Below are 14,486 nucleotides of genomic sequence, written 5' to 3'. Positions count from 1 at the left end.
AATAAATGTTATTTGCAGTTAACAATTTTCTTTTTTCTTTATTACAATATTTATGGCAAGACTAGGTATATATCCATAGTCCATACACAGGTGCAAGTCTATCTCTAGACTACCTACACTGTATATTTACAAATATATTGGACTTCAATTAAATAGATTACTACGCTAAAATTCCGAATAGAACATGATAAGTACTCTATTCATAACAATATGTATAAATTTTATTATAACAACAAGTATAGTTTAGCAGAACATAATCAATACTCTTATTTGAATGCAATATTGTTATTAACCACACGTCAATGATCAATATATTATGAATGCCATTGCATGTTATAAATACAATTATCAATGTGGTTTAGGTTAACATGTATGAACCTAATAGGAGTGTCTAGCTTCACTCTATATGTAATGTTTGAGCGTATTTACGTTGGTTTATAAACGACAATAGATAGATATGCCAATAGATATAGGAATATCTAGTGGTATTATAGTTTAGGTATGTGTAAGAATTTAATCACAAATAAAAATACAGCTGAATATGATAATTCGTTTTATAGAAGCTATACGGAAGACAGAAAACCACCTAAAACTCATAGCATCCTTCGTTTTAATGTAGGGTTAATAATGATTAACATTTCACAATAGACGTCTTTATAAGTCTACAAATGCAACCAATCGTTTATTTTCAAATTCCAAACGGTTTTAATAAATACCACCTAAAATATTCCAATCTTCCAACTTGAGCGTTATAAATGACTTATAATAAATAACATTGTGAAACAACGGATTAAAAGCCAATGTTTATTTAAATAAAGCTGATGAAGAATCGAAAAACACTGAATGAGCAGCGCCTATTGTAGCGGTCGTTGAACGTAAGATCAATATAAATGACGTGGCTGAATACGTAATAAATCACAAACGGCATATCTGCGACGTCATAGTGATCTGTATACAACGTCTTTCATTCATGCGGTCTTCATAAAATCTATTTCAATTTTTTTTTATGTAATAGCTCACATGCCTTGTGGTTCGCCTGATGATAAGCGATCAGCACCGCTCATGAAGAGGCCTCTGCAAATGCGCTGTCCACTTTGAAAGTTAGAAAAGGATTGACGTCTTGGAAACGGAATGGACTGGGAAGGATGAGGAAAAAGAAACAGGCCTCCGGCTCCCCCAATCTCCATACAAAAAACAATAGAAATTGAACAAACACAAACTCTTTTTACTTCACCAAGTATAAAAGGCATAAATGCATAATTAGCGAGCGTCAATAAGCTAGAAGAACTTACAACTTTACGAAAACATACCAATATACTTCAGAATACGGCTTCGCTCGCTTGTTGCCCGTAGAAATAGCGTATGTCAGTTCCAAATTTACATTTTACATTTAATAATACAATTTACATTTAATTACATGTATTCATTAAATATTGCATACTATGAATTATTCTGTAAATTTGCACGTCCTCGACTTGCAAATTTGCATCTAGTTAATATATATATTACTAAAATGCTATCGATTTACCATATTTTATAGACTTAATATTTACAAATTAGTTGAAACTTTAAATCAATCATGTTAGAAAGCACTTAAGCAAAAATAAACAGACACTTATCTGTTTACTTAAAAGTTAAGACGACTATTTCATTTAAGTAATGGTGCAACCGTTAAAAGAACTAAATGATTAAGATGAAACGGTGCTTTTTGTTTTTAATTGTATTTGAAAACTTGTACGTTGCTTTATATAAAGAGTCGATAAGAGTATAAAGGAAATTATATCTTCATAATTATTTCTCATCGTCTCCTTGGTACCGAGGTTAACAGGTGAACATGGAACCGATATATCCTGGAATCTCACGCTCTCAAGCCTGTATCCTATTACAGAATGATCACCTACTTGGCCGAAAAAAAATATTAATCCATTCATTCATCAGAAAAAAAAAACAAATTTCATTAAAACTCATGCTCAGTTTCAGAAACTGCTATAGAATACTAAATAACCATTTTAGGTATATTAGATTTATCGCATATATTTTAGCATGCCTTTGTTGTTAGACTCATCAATCTATTTTACGTAGCTAACCGGGCAACTTAAATTACCATATATCACGTTTAGTCATATTACCATTCGTAAGTAAACTTTAATTGGCCGGTTATTAACTCGCGATGAGCAAGCATGAATCTGATAACCTGAATAGCTTCATCTCATATGGTTATCTGACCTATAGGGCCGTAGAAAGCCTTATCGGACCTGTCAAACGAGTGTCTGACTGACATGCTCTTGCTTCGATCAAAGTACTCTACTTTGCGGTCGACTTCGCGGTTGCCGTATAATGTGGCAGATAAAAAACAAACGTATCTTGATGATTCTTAAGAACAACTCGTTTATTGTTATTTTTTGTTTCAAAGATATGTTTGTTGTCAAATTTTATTCTTAGAGAGAGAAAAGGCTAGAGCAAGAGTGGGAGTTTATACAAATATACATATCTTAATCAACAAAAAATTGCTACATATTAATTAATCGTTGTACTTTCATGTTCGTTGCATATTTATAAAGTATATTTTGTGTCCCAGTAAAATAATTAACAATTATTTTCACTGCAAATACAACAGACAATTAAGAGCAAACAAACACGTCGCTCAATTTAATTGTCTGAAATCGATTGGTGTCTGACAACCACACTTTCCACGTATCCTATTAACATCGGTTACATTTAAACGCTCCTTTATTTTTCGGATAAAGCAATTAAAAATATAAATCAATAGATTTATTAGTAACACCAATAATTAATTCTGAATGAAATACTGGGTTAATACCTAACTATACCCACCTGATTGTTTTTAGTACAAATAAGAGCATAAAGTTTAAGGTAGTTTAAGAAAAATTACCAAACTGCATAATTTAAGAAATAGAATAAATTCAATTATATATAGATGTTATTCAATTATGTTCGTTCGCAACCATTCAACACAGTAATCCTAACTAAGATGTATGTAAAATGAATAAGAGTACAAAAACACCTTAGCTCTTTAGTTTGAAGCCCAAAGTAAACAAGGAGATGTCGTTAAAAAGTATAAAGAAGACAATGCCACTACACTCACCATTGCGACAAATCTTTGTCTTCTAGCCCAGAGGGAGTTGCAAGAGTGTCAGCGTCGCCTTCCGCTCTACCGCCGGGGTGCTCTGGGATAATCCTTTCAATTGTTGTCACTTCTTCAATATCAGAATCGATTCCTTGGGCAAAGTCCATATAAAAGGACTCTCTGGAATCGCTTGACCCTCGTCGCAATTTAAGCGACAGATCCGGGGAACTATCATCCATCTTGGTCACTTTTATTTCACCTCCATTCAAACTTTAACTATCAATATACAGTTCGCTTTCTCACTTCTTTGTAATCCATTTTGTTGTCATGAAAACCAAAGTTAAGGCATCTTCGTAACTTTGTTTACAACTAACTAGTTAAAAAAAGTGGGTTCAAAAAAGAAATTAGTCACAACTTTTACTAATAACGGAATCGTTTTATCATTCAAGTTTATTTTTTTGCCCTACAATGTATAATTGAATTCCGAAAACTTGTGGGGCGTCCATTTGACTAATTTACGTTCCAAACCAGATGCTTACAATCAAAAAGAAAGACAAAAAGATACTTAATAGAACAATAGTAATTTATCTCTGTTAACTAAAAACGAACCGTCGTAAAAAAGAACAATGACCTGTGAACCGTTCCTAGTTTAACCTTCCCCAGAATCGACACCGTGCCCCGCGTTTTAAATGAACACCGACGACTGATCACGCACGGTATTCCAAATAGATACCTATTTAAATAATCAAAAAATGTATTTTCAAAAGTAATTGAAACTATCATACAAGCAATATGCTAATATTCATAAATTAAATTAGCCACTAGTAAATTTAGTTTAGTGTATTGTCTTTGTTTGCGCGGCAAAGGCGTTTGCCAAAATAATAATCGAAACCATCAATCAAACAAATTGTGCGCCCTAAAGCTACCGATCATAAATATGTATCGCAAGTAGTTTTAAATATTTGATATGGACGATCCATCCTGTTGAGTCATTGATAAATAATTCATGTCCAATCATTTTTAACTGATCGCTATTTGTTTGATCTCAATATCCGTCATGGTAAAGTTAGCGTGCAAACCGACCAGATTCAAAAACCTAAAACTACAACAAATTATTTAATTATGCATTCGTAGCGAATAAAAAATATCCGTCACTAATCCCCAGGGAACAACAATAATGCGCTACAAACATTCGTTTACACACGAATAGGCCGGTTCCTATTCTAGACACGCGCGTAGTGTCACGAAACTCGACGTATTCGAACACGTGATAAAAACTCGCGGCGCTGTGGCAGCGCCCTCCCGCGGCAAAGGACAGCGCGCGATTGCCGGGAGGTGACCGAACACGGTAGGGAGGGGACGCACCCCAGCCAGCGGGATCAATCTGAACCCGGAAACGGATCGGCCTCTATGGGGTAGCGAATACCGTCGCAATTGCTTCCGATGAACTTGAATATAATTGTTCCAGACAATCTATGTCACATTTAAAGTGGCTGGTTCTTTCGTTTATTTGTCTTTAAAACTTTGTACAATGAAACATAGTCCTTAACTTGCTTCAGCTGTCAGTTTCCCTCGGAGGGTGGCCGGATAAAAAGTAGCCTGTATGTTATTGCAAGCTAAATTATGTACGTATACTCTGTCTATTTGAATAACAAATTTAAGCAATTTATGATTAGAAGTTCATACTTGCGTAAAGAGCAACAATCGTCGCGCGCAATAGAAGCTTCGAATTTATATTATTTAAATAATCTAAATTCGAAGGCTTCTTCTCGTTTAAACCAATGAAATGAATACAGTAATCTTTAAATCTTACACGATCTTTTGATATTGTACTTTCTCTCGTATACCGCAATAAATAATTATGTAATAAAGATACATGAATACTAACTACATAATTTGGCTAGAAAACTTCGTGAACCCTCCTAATGCACCGCTATTACTAGTCATTTAAATCTCTTAGCCCCTGACCTCTGAAACACCTCACTAATTAACACCTTCATACTTGTTATACCCGTTATAATTTCATCGAATTTTAAACCAAAAAAATCTTAACCACGATAAAATATTCCATAGATAGGTATAATAGTTATCTTGAAGTTGAAAGGTATCTAAGTTTCATGCAATGCCCTTATAAAATCATATTCAAGACAAAACTACATATTATGTCCAAACACAATCTAAAACGTTACATATCGCCCTATAAACACATTCTTTTCCTCAAAATTATACTTTAAGCTCAAAACTCAAACTTATTTATTCACTTAGACTTTTTATAGAAGCACTTTTGAATCAACATTTTACACAGTTATATATTCGCTACGACTATGTGGTCTAAACATATATAATTATTTTTAATGAATATATGGAAGATCAATGGAATGTTGTCGATTAAGAAACACAGGGCAGTTCTTTGGTATAATTGTTATCTACATATTACATTTAATTTTTAGTTTTATAGCATTACATATTATGTAGAACTAAAATGTAAAATTGATTTATTTTAAAAGAGCAACTACAGAGTTTCTTGCCGGCTCATCTCTATGGAATCTGCTTTCCGTACCGGTGGTAAATGTTAATTGTCCTGTAGCACAATTCAATATAATATGTATCAAGGCCATTGTATCTTAACAGCTGTAGGTTTTTGATGTGGTAGTCAAGCACGCTTCGGCACGAATTGGGCCAGCTCGCACCGGGGAAGTACCACACCCCCACAGAAGACCGGCGTGAAATAGCATTCTGCTGTGTTTCGTTCGGTGAGTGGGGGAGCCGGAGGCCCATATCCTTTTCCTTACCCTTCCCAGTCCTTTCCTTTATTCCTATCGCCAATCCTTTCTTGATCCCTTCCCAAAAAGTCGGCAATCCATTTGTAGAGGCGTAAGGACTGCAATGGACCTTATGCCTCTCCAAATGTTCATGGGCGGTGGTAGCGCTTACCATCAGGCGTCCCACCAGCTCCATTGCCGACTGTAAGATAAAAAAAAAAAATAGGTACCATCATCAGACTGAAAATTAAAAACTAGTTTAAAACAGAATTAGACGTGATAGATAATCGATTTATGTCAGCTTACCATGAGAGCCAATTTGCTTAGAGAACGACTATTAGATGACCAGCGCCATGATGAGAAGATACTTGTACACAGCATGCAAGTTAGTGAAAGATTGTGTACATCTAATTATTCAAACTTGTACTATATTCTGTGTTTGTACCCAAAAAAGATTTTGAGATCAGAAAACCTTTATATCGCTCATCTTCATAAAAAAGACCATGAGGTACTTGCTCACGCCGAAAGCATGAGAATTACGAAAGGATTCAAATTCAAAATCAAAATTATTTATAGTGGGGAGTCCGCGATTTCCTTTTTTTACCTATGAAGTTGTGTGAGCAGTTCATTAATCATCATAATAATTAATTATCAACCCTACTGCCCAAGTATGGGTTGGTTGATGTCACGTCATGTCGTCGAAATTTTGATGTGAATATTGTGCGAGTGGACTACTCGCCCGGGATCAAACCCCGATTTTTCGTTTATACATCCGCATTCCTAACCACAGAAACATCACTGCTCTTATTCAATTATATATTATCTTGAAATATGTTCATGGAACTTGGCCCCTGAAATATAATGCAAAAAGTGGTTCCAAGCCTTACTTCCAAGCCTTCTACTCGATGTCCGAAATCTGGATTGGACTTCTAAATGGGCTTGAAGCAACAGTTTGCAATACACTTAGGGTTTTGAAATGGTTTAGACGAAATGGAGTTAGCATTCACGATAAAATTATGGGCGTAATTTGCGCCATTTGATGTGATAGTTTGATGCAGATGGATGGTCCATGAATGCCCACCTTTACGCGCATTTGACCTCTCTTAATTATATATTTACTATAAACACCATTTCGAGAATCAACAAAAGTTTACACTCATGAAAGTCCTACAATTTGTAAATTAAAATATATAATTATAATATTGATCATGGTGAATACCCTGAACACGTATTTTCTGGCAACTACTGCTCAATAGTATCACAAATCCTTACAAATAATACATGTATAAAGATCTGCTCAGATATAATTGGTATAAAAGGTAAAAAATAGCTACATTACCTAAAGAATAATGGAGCTGTATGTATATAGAAAGATTTTTCTGGACCAAAAGTAATTATTGAGTTAATAAATTATAATAAAATTTACTCACATCTGTATTTTATACAATCAAATAATAAAAATATATTTTTTTTATAATACTTGCATGATTCACCAAGATTAAATGTCAGACACATTGATATTATATTTGATTATTGAATTACAGTTTTAATTAAGGAAGTCAAATAAAACAACGCTTTATAATAATCTACAAATTTATAACATAGTTACACAATTAATAAACAAGTTTTTTACTTAAATATAAAATTGATATCACAATACTAAAGTCTTTATAATGGGATAAGATAAAGAAACATTTTATGGTGATAAAAGTGCATACATTGTGTCTTAGGATTTGGGTCCTTTATCATAGTTGCATTTTGCATTTGAATAATTCTTTAATCTATTCTCCACATATGTTGGCATTTTTATTCTTTTTATTAAACATACTAACAGATACGGAGAATAGGTAAGTAAATGATCCAAAATCATTGACACCTTGTATATTTATAGCCCTTAAAACTAAAATATGTTCGGGATTCTTTTTTTGTGGCAATTTCTTATCTCATATTAGTTATGTTTTTAGGCAGATAAACGCCAATTTTCGCCAATATTCACAGCCAACACTTAATTACTGCATTGACAATAAATAATTTTTTTCTTTTAATTTCCTTAAGTAATTGGCAATCAATTAAGGTTAATTTAAAACAAAAGGAGAATGTATTGAGATACTACAAGAATCAACTTTGTAGGCACGTATTCAGTAAATTGCTACAATTATTTAGGTGGTGCATTGTTGTACCATTCCATGCATTAAGTGTAGAGAAACAGTTACAACATTAGAAGAGAAGTTAGAGCAGCAAATTGATAAGAAATGGGTACTAGATATAGATTAAGAATCTGCAAGTTTTATGAGGAAAATTATTTTAAGAACAATCAAATGCATATATAATTAGACCCTTAATGTATGTATGTGCCAGTATTGCCATATTTTAGTTTTTAACACTATAAAAAATAATACTACATAAAAATAAATTTTAAATGCAATTTACAGATATCAATTCGGAATAAAAGTTTATGGAACTTTTATTCCGAATTGTTATATATTTATGATAATAAAACAAAAATATAAAATCAATCTGACAATTTTAAATTTATATTTCAAAGAATTCATTGATTACAATTCTAAAACTAATATGTTGTATGTAAGGAATCATTTATTTATTATTTATCTGATATTTAATATCGTATAATATTCTCTATGAGTTTACAAGTCAAATATTAACAGTGTCATTATATTTGTATTTATTTAACTACATACAAATAAATAACAATGATATTTGTGTTGGATATTCTGAATAAATAAAAATATAGAAGACAGCAGTGATGTCTTAAGATGGTCATACTTTATAACATATCAGTTGATTCTGGATGTACTAAAACTTGTCTACTTTAATTCAGTAAATTAAAATATCCTAAATTGAATGGTCACTGGAGGTTTTATAAAAATATCATCTCTCTTTCTTTATTTAAAGTTTTTAAGAGTATTATTATATAATTATAATAATACTTATATATTGTATAAATTTGATTAAGAGATAATTCACTTAATCAAATTTATGCATTTACATAATAAATTCATAGATTTGAAATCGTTAGAACAACATTGTGTTTATAGGTTTCAAATTAAACATCTTAAAACATCACTATCATGATTAAATGTTCTATGGAATACAGTATTCGTCAAACATACAGACTATTATGAAGTCAATTTAAACTCAAGCTGCCCCTTGGGCCCCTTTCACTATGTGAAGTATTTTAGAATAACGCTTAGATATAAGCGTGTCCGCACACGTTTGCACCCGTGTGCACATCTGTTCAGAATAGTCTGTATGTAGACGAATACTGTTTCTTATAGAAAATTGCGTTTTGATTTCCACCTATCACATACTTCAGAACGATCAAGTAGTTGGACGAAAACTATATAATATTTATTGCATATACGTATTTACTAAGCCATGATTTCACCAAATACCTTATGAAGGACAGCTGGTGGTATCAAACCACATGTCAATTGAATATTTCGGTGGTTTCTTAAATGGTGTTTGGTGAAAACGTGCGTTAATTTGAGATGTAAATAAATGGTCATTTGTTTATTTCAATATTATATAAAGGATAAGCCGGAATGAGGAAATAATTGCATCAATATGACCTACCAACTGATATAATTTTGCGTTTTAACAATTGGAGGAATAACCTTTTTAGGAATTTTTGCTGAATAAAAATTAAAACAAAACATACATTATACATAATACGTTGTTAGACGGCAATAAAATCGGTACTCTCATTTCTATATATTCGTTATAATTTAATGAAAAATGGAGTTTGTCCTAACCAACACAAGATCTCCACGCGAGTCCGCCACAGGCCATCGCGCCAATCAAATAAATCGCGAACGCAAAAATCAATGCCATAATCACATACATTTTTATATTTTTCCAAAACAATGAACGTTGTAAGGTCCTCGCAGAAGCCCTATACGAGATGGACTGAAAAAAGAAACATATTAAATAACTTGTGAGATAAAAATAAAGATCTGCGTAAGAAGTGCGAAGCCTTACTGCTTCTTATTCACTCAATCGTCCAGGGCTTACATTGAATAGTAAAAATATAGAAATACCACAGTTCTTCGCCTGCGACTTCACTCGCGTAGTGAATGGAAAGAGTTTAACTATATCTATAGCCACTCTCTAGTGTCCTATCTCCAGACAACAATATCTTTTTTTAAAGACAGACAAACACACTTTCCCATTGACATTCAACAAATTATGTTTGAGTTTACCTTATGACTCCCCAAAAATTCACATATACAGATCAATAGATAAAAATTTATAAATTGTATGTAAAAAATTCATATCATCAACGTGTTTTGGAATAACAGCTCCACTATATTTACATAAATTTACATATATACTCACGCTGGTCGCTAAATTGTCAGCCTTGTCAACTAGAAGCTCCAATTTCTCACCACGCATCGCCATATTGTCTGTAAATAGCGAATAATTACCTGAATATTGATGAAATTACCCGACATTCTTATAAATATTTAATTATAACATTCAACATGGTTTATACGTCTTGTTCTTTTCTTTTGAACAGTTAAAAATATGGAGAAATTGCAAAGAAAGTGTATTGGTCACTATTTTTTGTTCCCGATTTTTTTTTATACTTGTATAGTATAAAATGGAGTAAAGACGGAGTTTCTATTACCATTAATATAAATGCATTGTCAAAATTTATATTATACAATTGATTAATAAATATTCACAATTTGTTTTTCCAATGGCAAATATGACGTACATAACATAATAATAGTAATTTTTGAAGAACAATTGTGGAAATACTATTATAGGTTATGTTTTTATTGGTTAATATGTAAGGAAAAGCCTCAGCCTTATAATTGGAAGAAAACTATTTTTTATTTAAAAAAAAAACTCCATTGGTGTTTAATATCCATTATACATATTAAAAAGGTAGTTTTGATAAGAGTTTCTTCTTTATGAATAATTTTTTTTACTATATTGCATAATGTTATGTCTTTTGCTTGGGTGAATTTTCGTGATTTGAGGCATTTTATTATAATTGACTATTCGAACATAGAATCATTCAGTAATGAGGGTAACAATATCTAATAATCATGCATAATCTCAAGCATGAAGGTCAGCTGTGCACGAAATATTTGTTCCCATATAGCCAACTAGCTGCGCCCCGCGGTTTCACCCGCGTACGTCCGTATCCCGTAGGAATATCGGGATAAAAAGTTGCCTATATGTTATTCCAGTTGTCCAGCTGTCTACGTACCATATTTCATTGCAATCGGTTCAGTAGTTTTTGCGTGAAAGAGCAACAAACACACACATTCTTACAAACTTTCGCATTTATTATATTATTAATAGGATAGGAGAAATAGTAGAATATATGAAGACTAAGAAACCCTATGTTCACACAGTACACATATTAATTATGAATACACTTTTTTATCGTCGTCGTCGTTGTCGAAATAATCATCTTTACATATATATATATATATATAGAAGACTACAATAGGAGAAGTAAATTAAAAATGTGTCTGATATTATATTTACCACTTTTGGGCGTGACTAACATACCCATCCTAAATTACAACAGTACGATTAGTTTTTGAACTAAATCGCGGACAGATAGACAACAAACTATAAAGATTCCTCATTGACTATGCAACCCTAAATGGATAATTCTAAGAGATCGAATAAAATTAAATACATTCTTAGTTTTTATGGTCGGGTTAGTAAAAGTATAAATTTAATAAAACCCTGTCACATCGAAAAAATAAAGTTTCATTCTCTGAGAAATGCAGACCCAAATGTAACGTTTCAATGGACAACTGTTCATTTTAAATTTACCCTAATGGAATCATATCTGTATTTTTTATCAGCTGTTAATTATTTCATATCACATTAAACAAACATAATTAACAAAGTATGGCAAATGTTATAATCCTTTAACAGATTTCATAATTAATAACAAACAGTCATTTAATCAGAGATAATATTTCAAATAAACAAGTTTCAGTATTTTAACTGGGATCAATGAATACTAGGAATAACTAATAACCCATGGCTTCCTTCATCATACCAATATACATTATTACTATTTAACCTACTTAAGTTATGGATTAAGTTAAATACCTTCTTAGTGACTACCTACATTCTACAATTAACCTAATAAATTTTAGGTAATTAGTTTTTATGGTATCTACTTGACCTTGATTAAGAGGCATAAGAATAATTTCATACATATTTTAGCTTTAAAACATGTATTTAGTGCTTTATTTAATACTTTAATCCTTCTGCTTAAGTTGTTTTTCAATCAAATTTATATCTTAACCTACCTTTTCAATTACCTGTAACTTATATGATATCTAAATACAAAATTTGAAATTTATATTAAACTCACACAAACTCAAACATTTATTAATTCAATTAGACTTCTAATAGAAGTACTTTTGAATTGTCATTTTACAGAGTTTTAACATTTACCACCGGTTCAGAAAGCAGTTTCCACAGAGAACAAGGCAAGAAACTCTGTAATTGCTCTTTTAAAATAAAATCAATATTATATTTTAGTTCTACATAATATGTAATATGTACATAACAAAGATGCTGAAGAACTGTCCTGTGGTTCTTAAGCGACAACATTCCATCAATTGTCATCTTCCATATATTCATAAATGCTATAGTAGGCTCTCTGAACTAATACCTTGCTATTAATTTCTTAATACCTTGTCCATAAGAATTGTTAGAGTCAGTTTTCTCTTTTATTTGCTTTTTTCAAAGTTGAATATCAGAACAAAAATGTGTTATGATCCCCTTATGCACGAATGAATCAAATGACAATAGTAAAGAAGAGACAACAATAAATAAAAGTATGTTTTTTTAGCAGACAGATTTTGATTCAACATAAAGAGTTTGAGCATAACATATTGAGGTATAATATAGATGCATTATTTCTATTTAAAGTGAGAGACATGAAATAAATTTTAAGAAATAATGTTTAAGAAACCTAGAGGAAATTTGGTTTTTCTTATAGGTTGGCATGGTCTCTCTCTATCCTATGACTTATGAAGGTTTAAGATTTTGAGTTCTGAAAGTTTAAGGGTTTAAAGAGAAGGAAACAAAACATTTCCTTTTTTCATGTTTGGATTTTTACCCCGTGCATATATTTTCTTTTGACAAAACCATAGGCTGTAAGCTAGTTATTTTTATTTATCCTTTGTTTATATAATGAAGTATTTTCTCAATTATTATTTATTATGAAACGTTCCATCTGATGCATCATTAATAATTAATATATAATCAGATCAATGACATACCATACATAGTAGTTAGTGTGTCACACAAATCATAATGATAAGGTGACAAGGCCTGCATAAATAAAAACAATAATATTCCCTCACAGAAAATAAGGTTATAATTTAAATTACATGTTGCATTGCAGTCTGAGTAATCAAAATGCAAATTTTACATTGACTTTAAAAATATTTTTGGCTGTATATTGAAAGCTAATCTTAATATGTAATAGAGTAATTTTTAAATTTTTGATACAAGATAAATAAATGAACCTTCTCACTCAATACAAACAGCAGCAACATAAATTAAACTACAATCATGTATTAAGTATATGTTAACTTACCAATATTTTTAACCATGATGTTCTTCAATTCGTCCAATTCTCCATGGACACGAGAAATTGTTTCTAAATCTTTGGACTCGCTGTAATGTTTCATTTCTGTAGCCAGTACTCTTGCAAATTCACTGTTCATAGCGTATGGTATAGCTGTCTGGGCAGTATCCCCAAACACTGATGTGAACCTCCTTTTGATTTCATTGAGAAATAGGAACGCTCTGGATCTTTGAAATTTCTAGAATATTTATGAAAATACGTTTAAATATAATTCATTCATCAAACACTTCAGTAGATAATAAACATTTACTCACGTCATCGGTAATGCAGAAATAAACTAATTTATTCTCAGCAATGTAGTGAAAGAGATAATTTCCATGAGAATAAGTTAATTTGTCATCATGTGGTGGAATTTTTGATAAAATCTGTTCGGTGACTTCAGTAAAGTTTCCAGCACAAGTTGCATACTTGGCTAAAACAACTGTGCCTCTAGCAACCACACTAAATAAAATAGGCATTTTGCTCGAATTCACTACGTTATTTAATTAAACAATGGACACAAAGAGCCAACCACTAGTGAAAACAACTCGTAATCCTAGAAATTTATCACTGAATTAAATTACTGGACTGCGTTATATATTTATGGATAGAAATTACACTAATTATTTAACTGTAGTGCAACTTTCATAACAAAATTAAAGCTAAAAGTGAAATTGGAAATCACGTCAACCGCTAGAAACGACGACAAACAATATAAGTAGGCAATTACTAAGTAGCAAAAGACAAAGACAACATGTTTCACTGCTCATTCATTTATAAATTTTTACGTCAATGTCATATAGACGTTTGCATGCCTTGATCGCCTCGATATAATTTAACGGCGAAAGTATGAACTAAATTTGACAGTCCGACCGTATTGTAGAATAAAAATCCTGAGTTGCCACTCTCCTACTGCGACTTGAACTCCATAGAAAAAATAGGGGCCCCGATGAAACATATTATTTAATTGAAATACTCAAATAAATGTGTATAGACA

The 14,486-nt window shown here is 31.7% G+C and overlaps 2 protein-coding genes across 6 annotated transcripts in view; both read right to left on the bottom strand.

The window, feature by feature from the left end:
• The window catches only part of LOC119833549 (proton channel OtopLc-like), a 50,490-nt gene extending 46,078 nt beyond the window's left edge, over positions 1 to 4,412 (bottom strand). The window contains exons 1-2 of one of the 4 annotated variants that reach the window (XM_038357602.1): positions 4,279 to 4,412; positions 3,107 to 3,461 (exon numbers count right to left, since the gene is read on the bottom strand). In XM_038357602.1, coding sequence (XP_038213530.1) covers positions 3,107 to 3,327 — 221 coding nt within the window. In that variant the 5' untranslated portion in view covers positions 3,328 to 3,461; positions 4,279 to 4,412. Of the gene's footprint in view, positions 1 to 3,106; positions 3,462 to 4,278 lie in introns of those variants that run through there. The other 3 variants (XM_038357604.1, XM_038357603.1, XM_038357605.1) reach the window with 3 other exon arrangements.
• Positions 4,413 to 7,637: 3,225 nt separating this feature from the next.
• Positions 7,638 to 14,486, bottom strand: part of LOC119833254 (vesicle-associated membrane protein 7) — a 10,916-nt gene continuing 4,067 nt past the window's right edge. Inside the window, exons 1-4 of one of the 2 annotated variants that reach the window (XM_038357214.1) lie at positions 13,765 to 14,259; positions 13,460 to 13,688; positions 10,207 to 10,274; positions 7,638 to 9,777 (exon numbers count right to left, since the gene is read on the bottom strand). In XM_038357214.1, the coding sequence (XP_038213142.1) occupies positions 9,619 to 9,777; positions 10,207 to 10,274; positions 13,460 to 13,688; positions 13,765 to 13,968 (660 nt within the window). In that variant the 5' untranslated portion in view covers positions 13,969 to 14,259 and the 3' untranslated portion in view covers positions 7,638 to 9,618. Of the gene's footprint in view, positions 9,778 to 10,206; positions 10,275 to 13,459; positions 13,689 to 13,764; positions 14,260 to 14,486 lie in introns of those variants that run through there. The other variant, XM_038357215.1, reaches the window with a different exon arrangement.

The sequence above is a fragment of the Zerene cesonia genome, chromosome 17, assembly GCF_012273895.1.
Source record: "Zerene cesonia ecotype Mississippi chromosome 17, Zerene_cesonia_1.1, whole genome shotgun sequence".
Lineage (NCBI taxonomy): Eukaryota > Metazoa > Arthropoda > Insecta > Lepidoptera > Pieridae > Zerene > Zerene cesonia.
The sequence above is the reverse complement of the archived record's forward strand: the minus strand, read 5'-3'. Positions and strand labels throughout refer to the sequence as shown.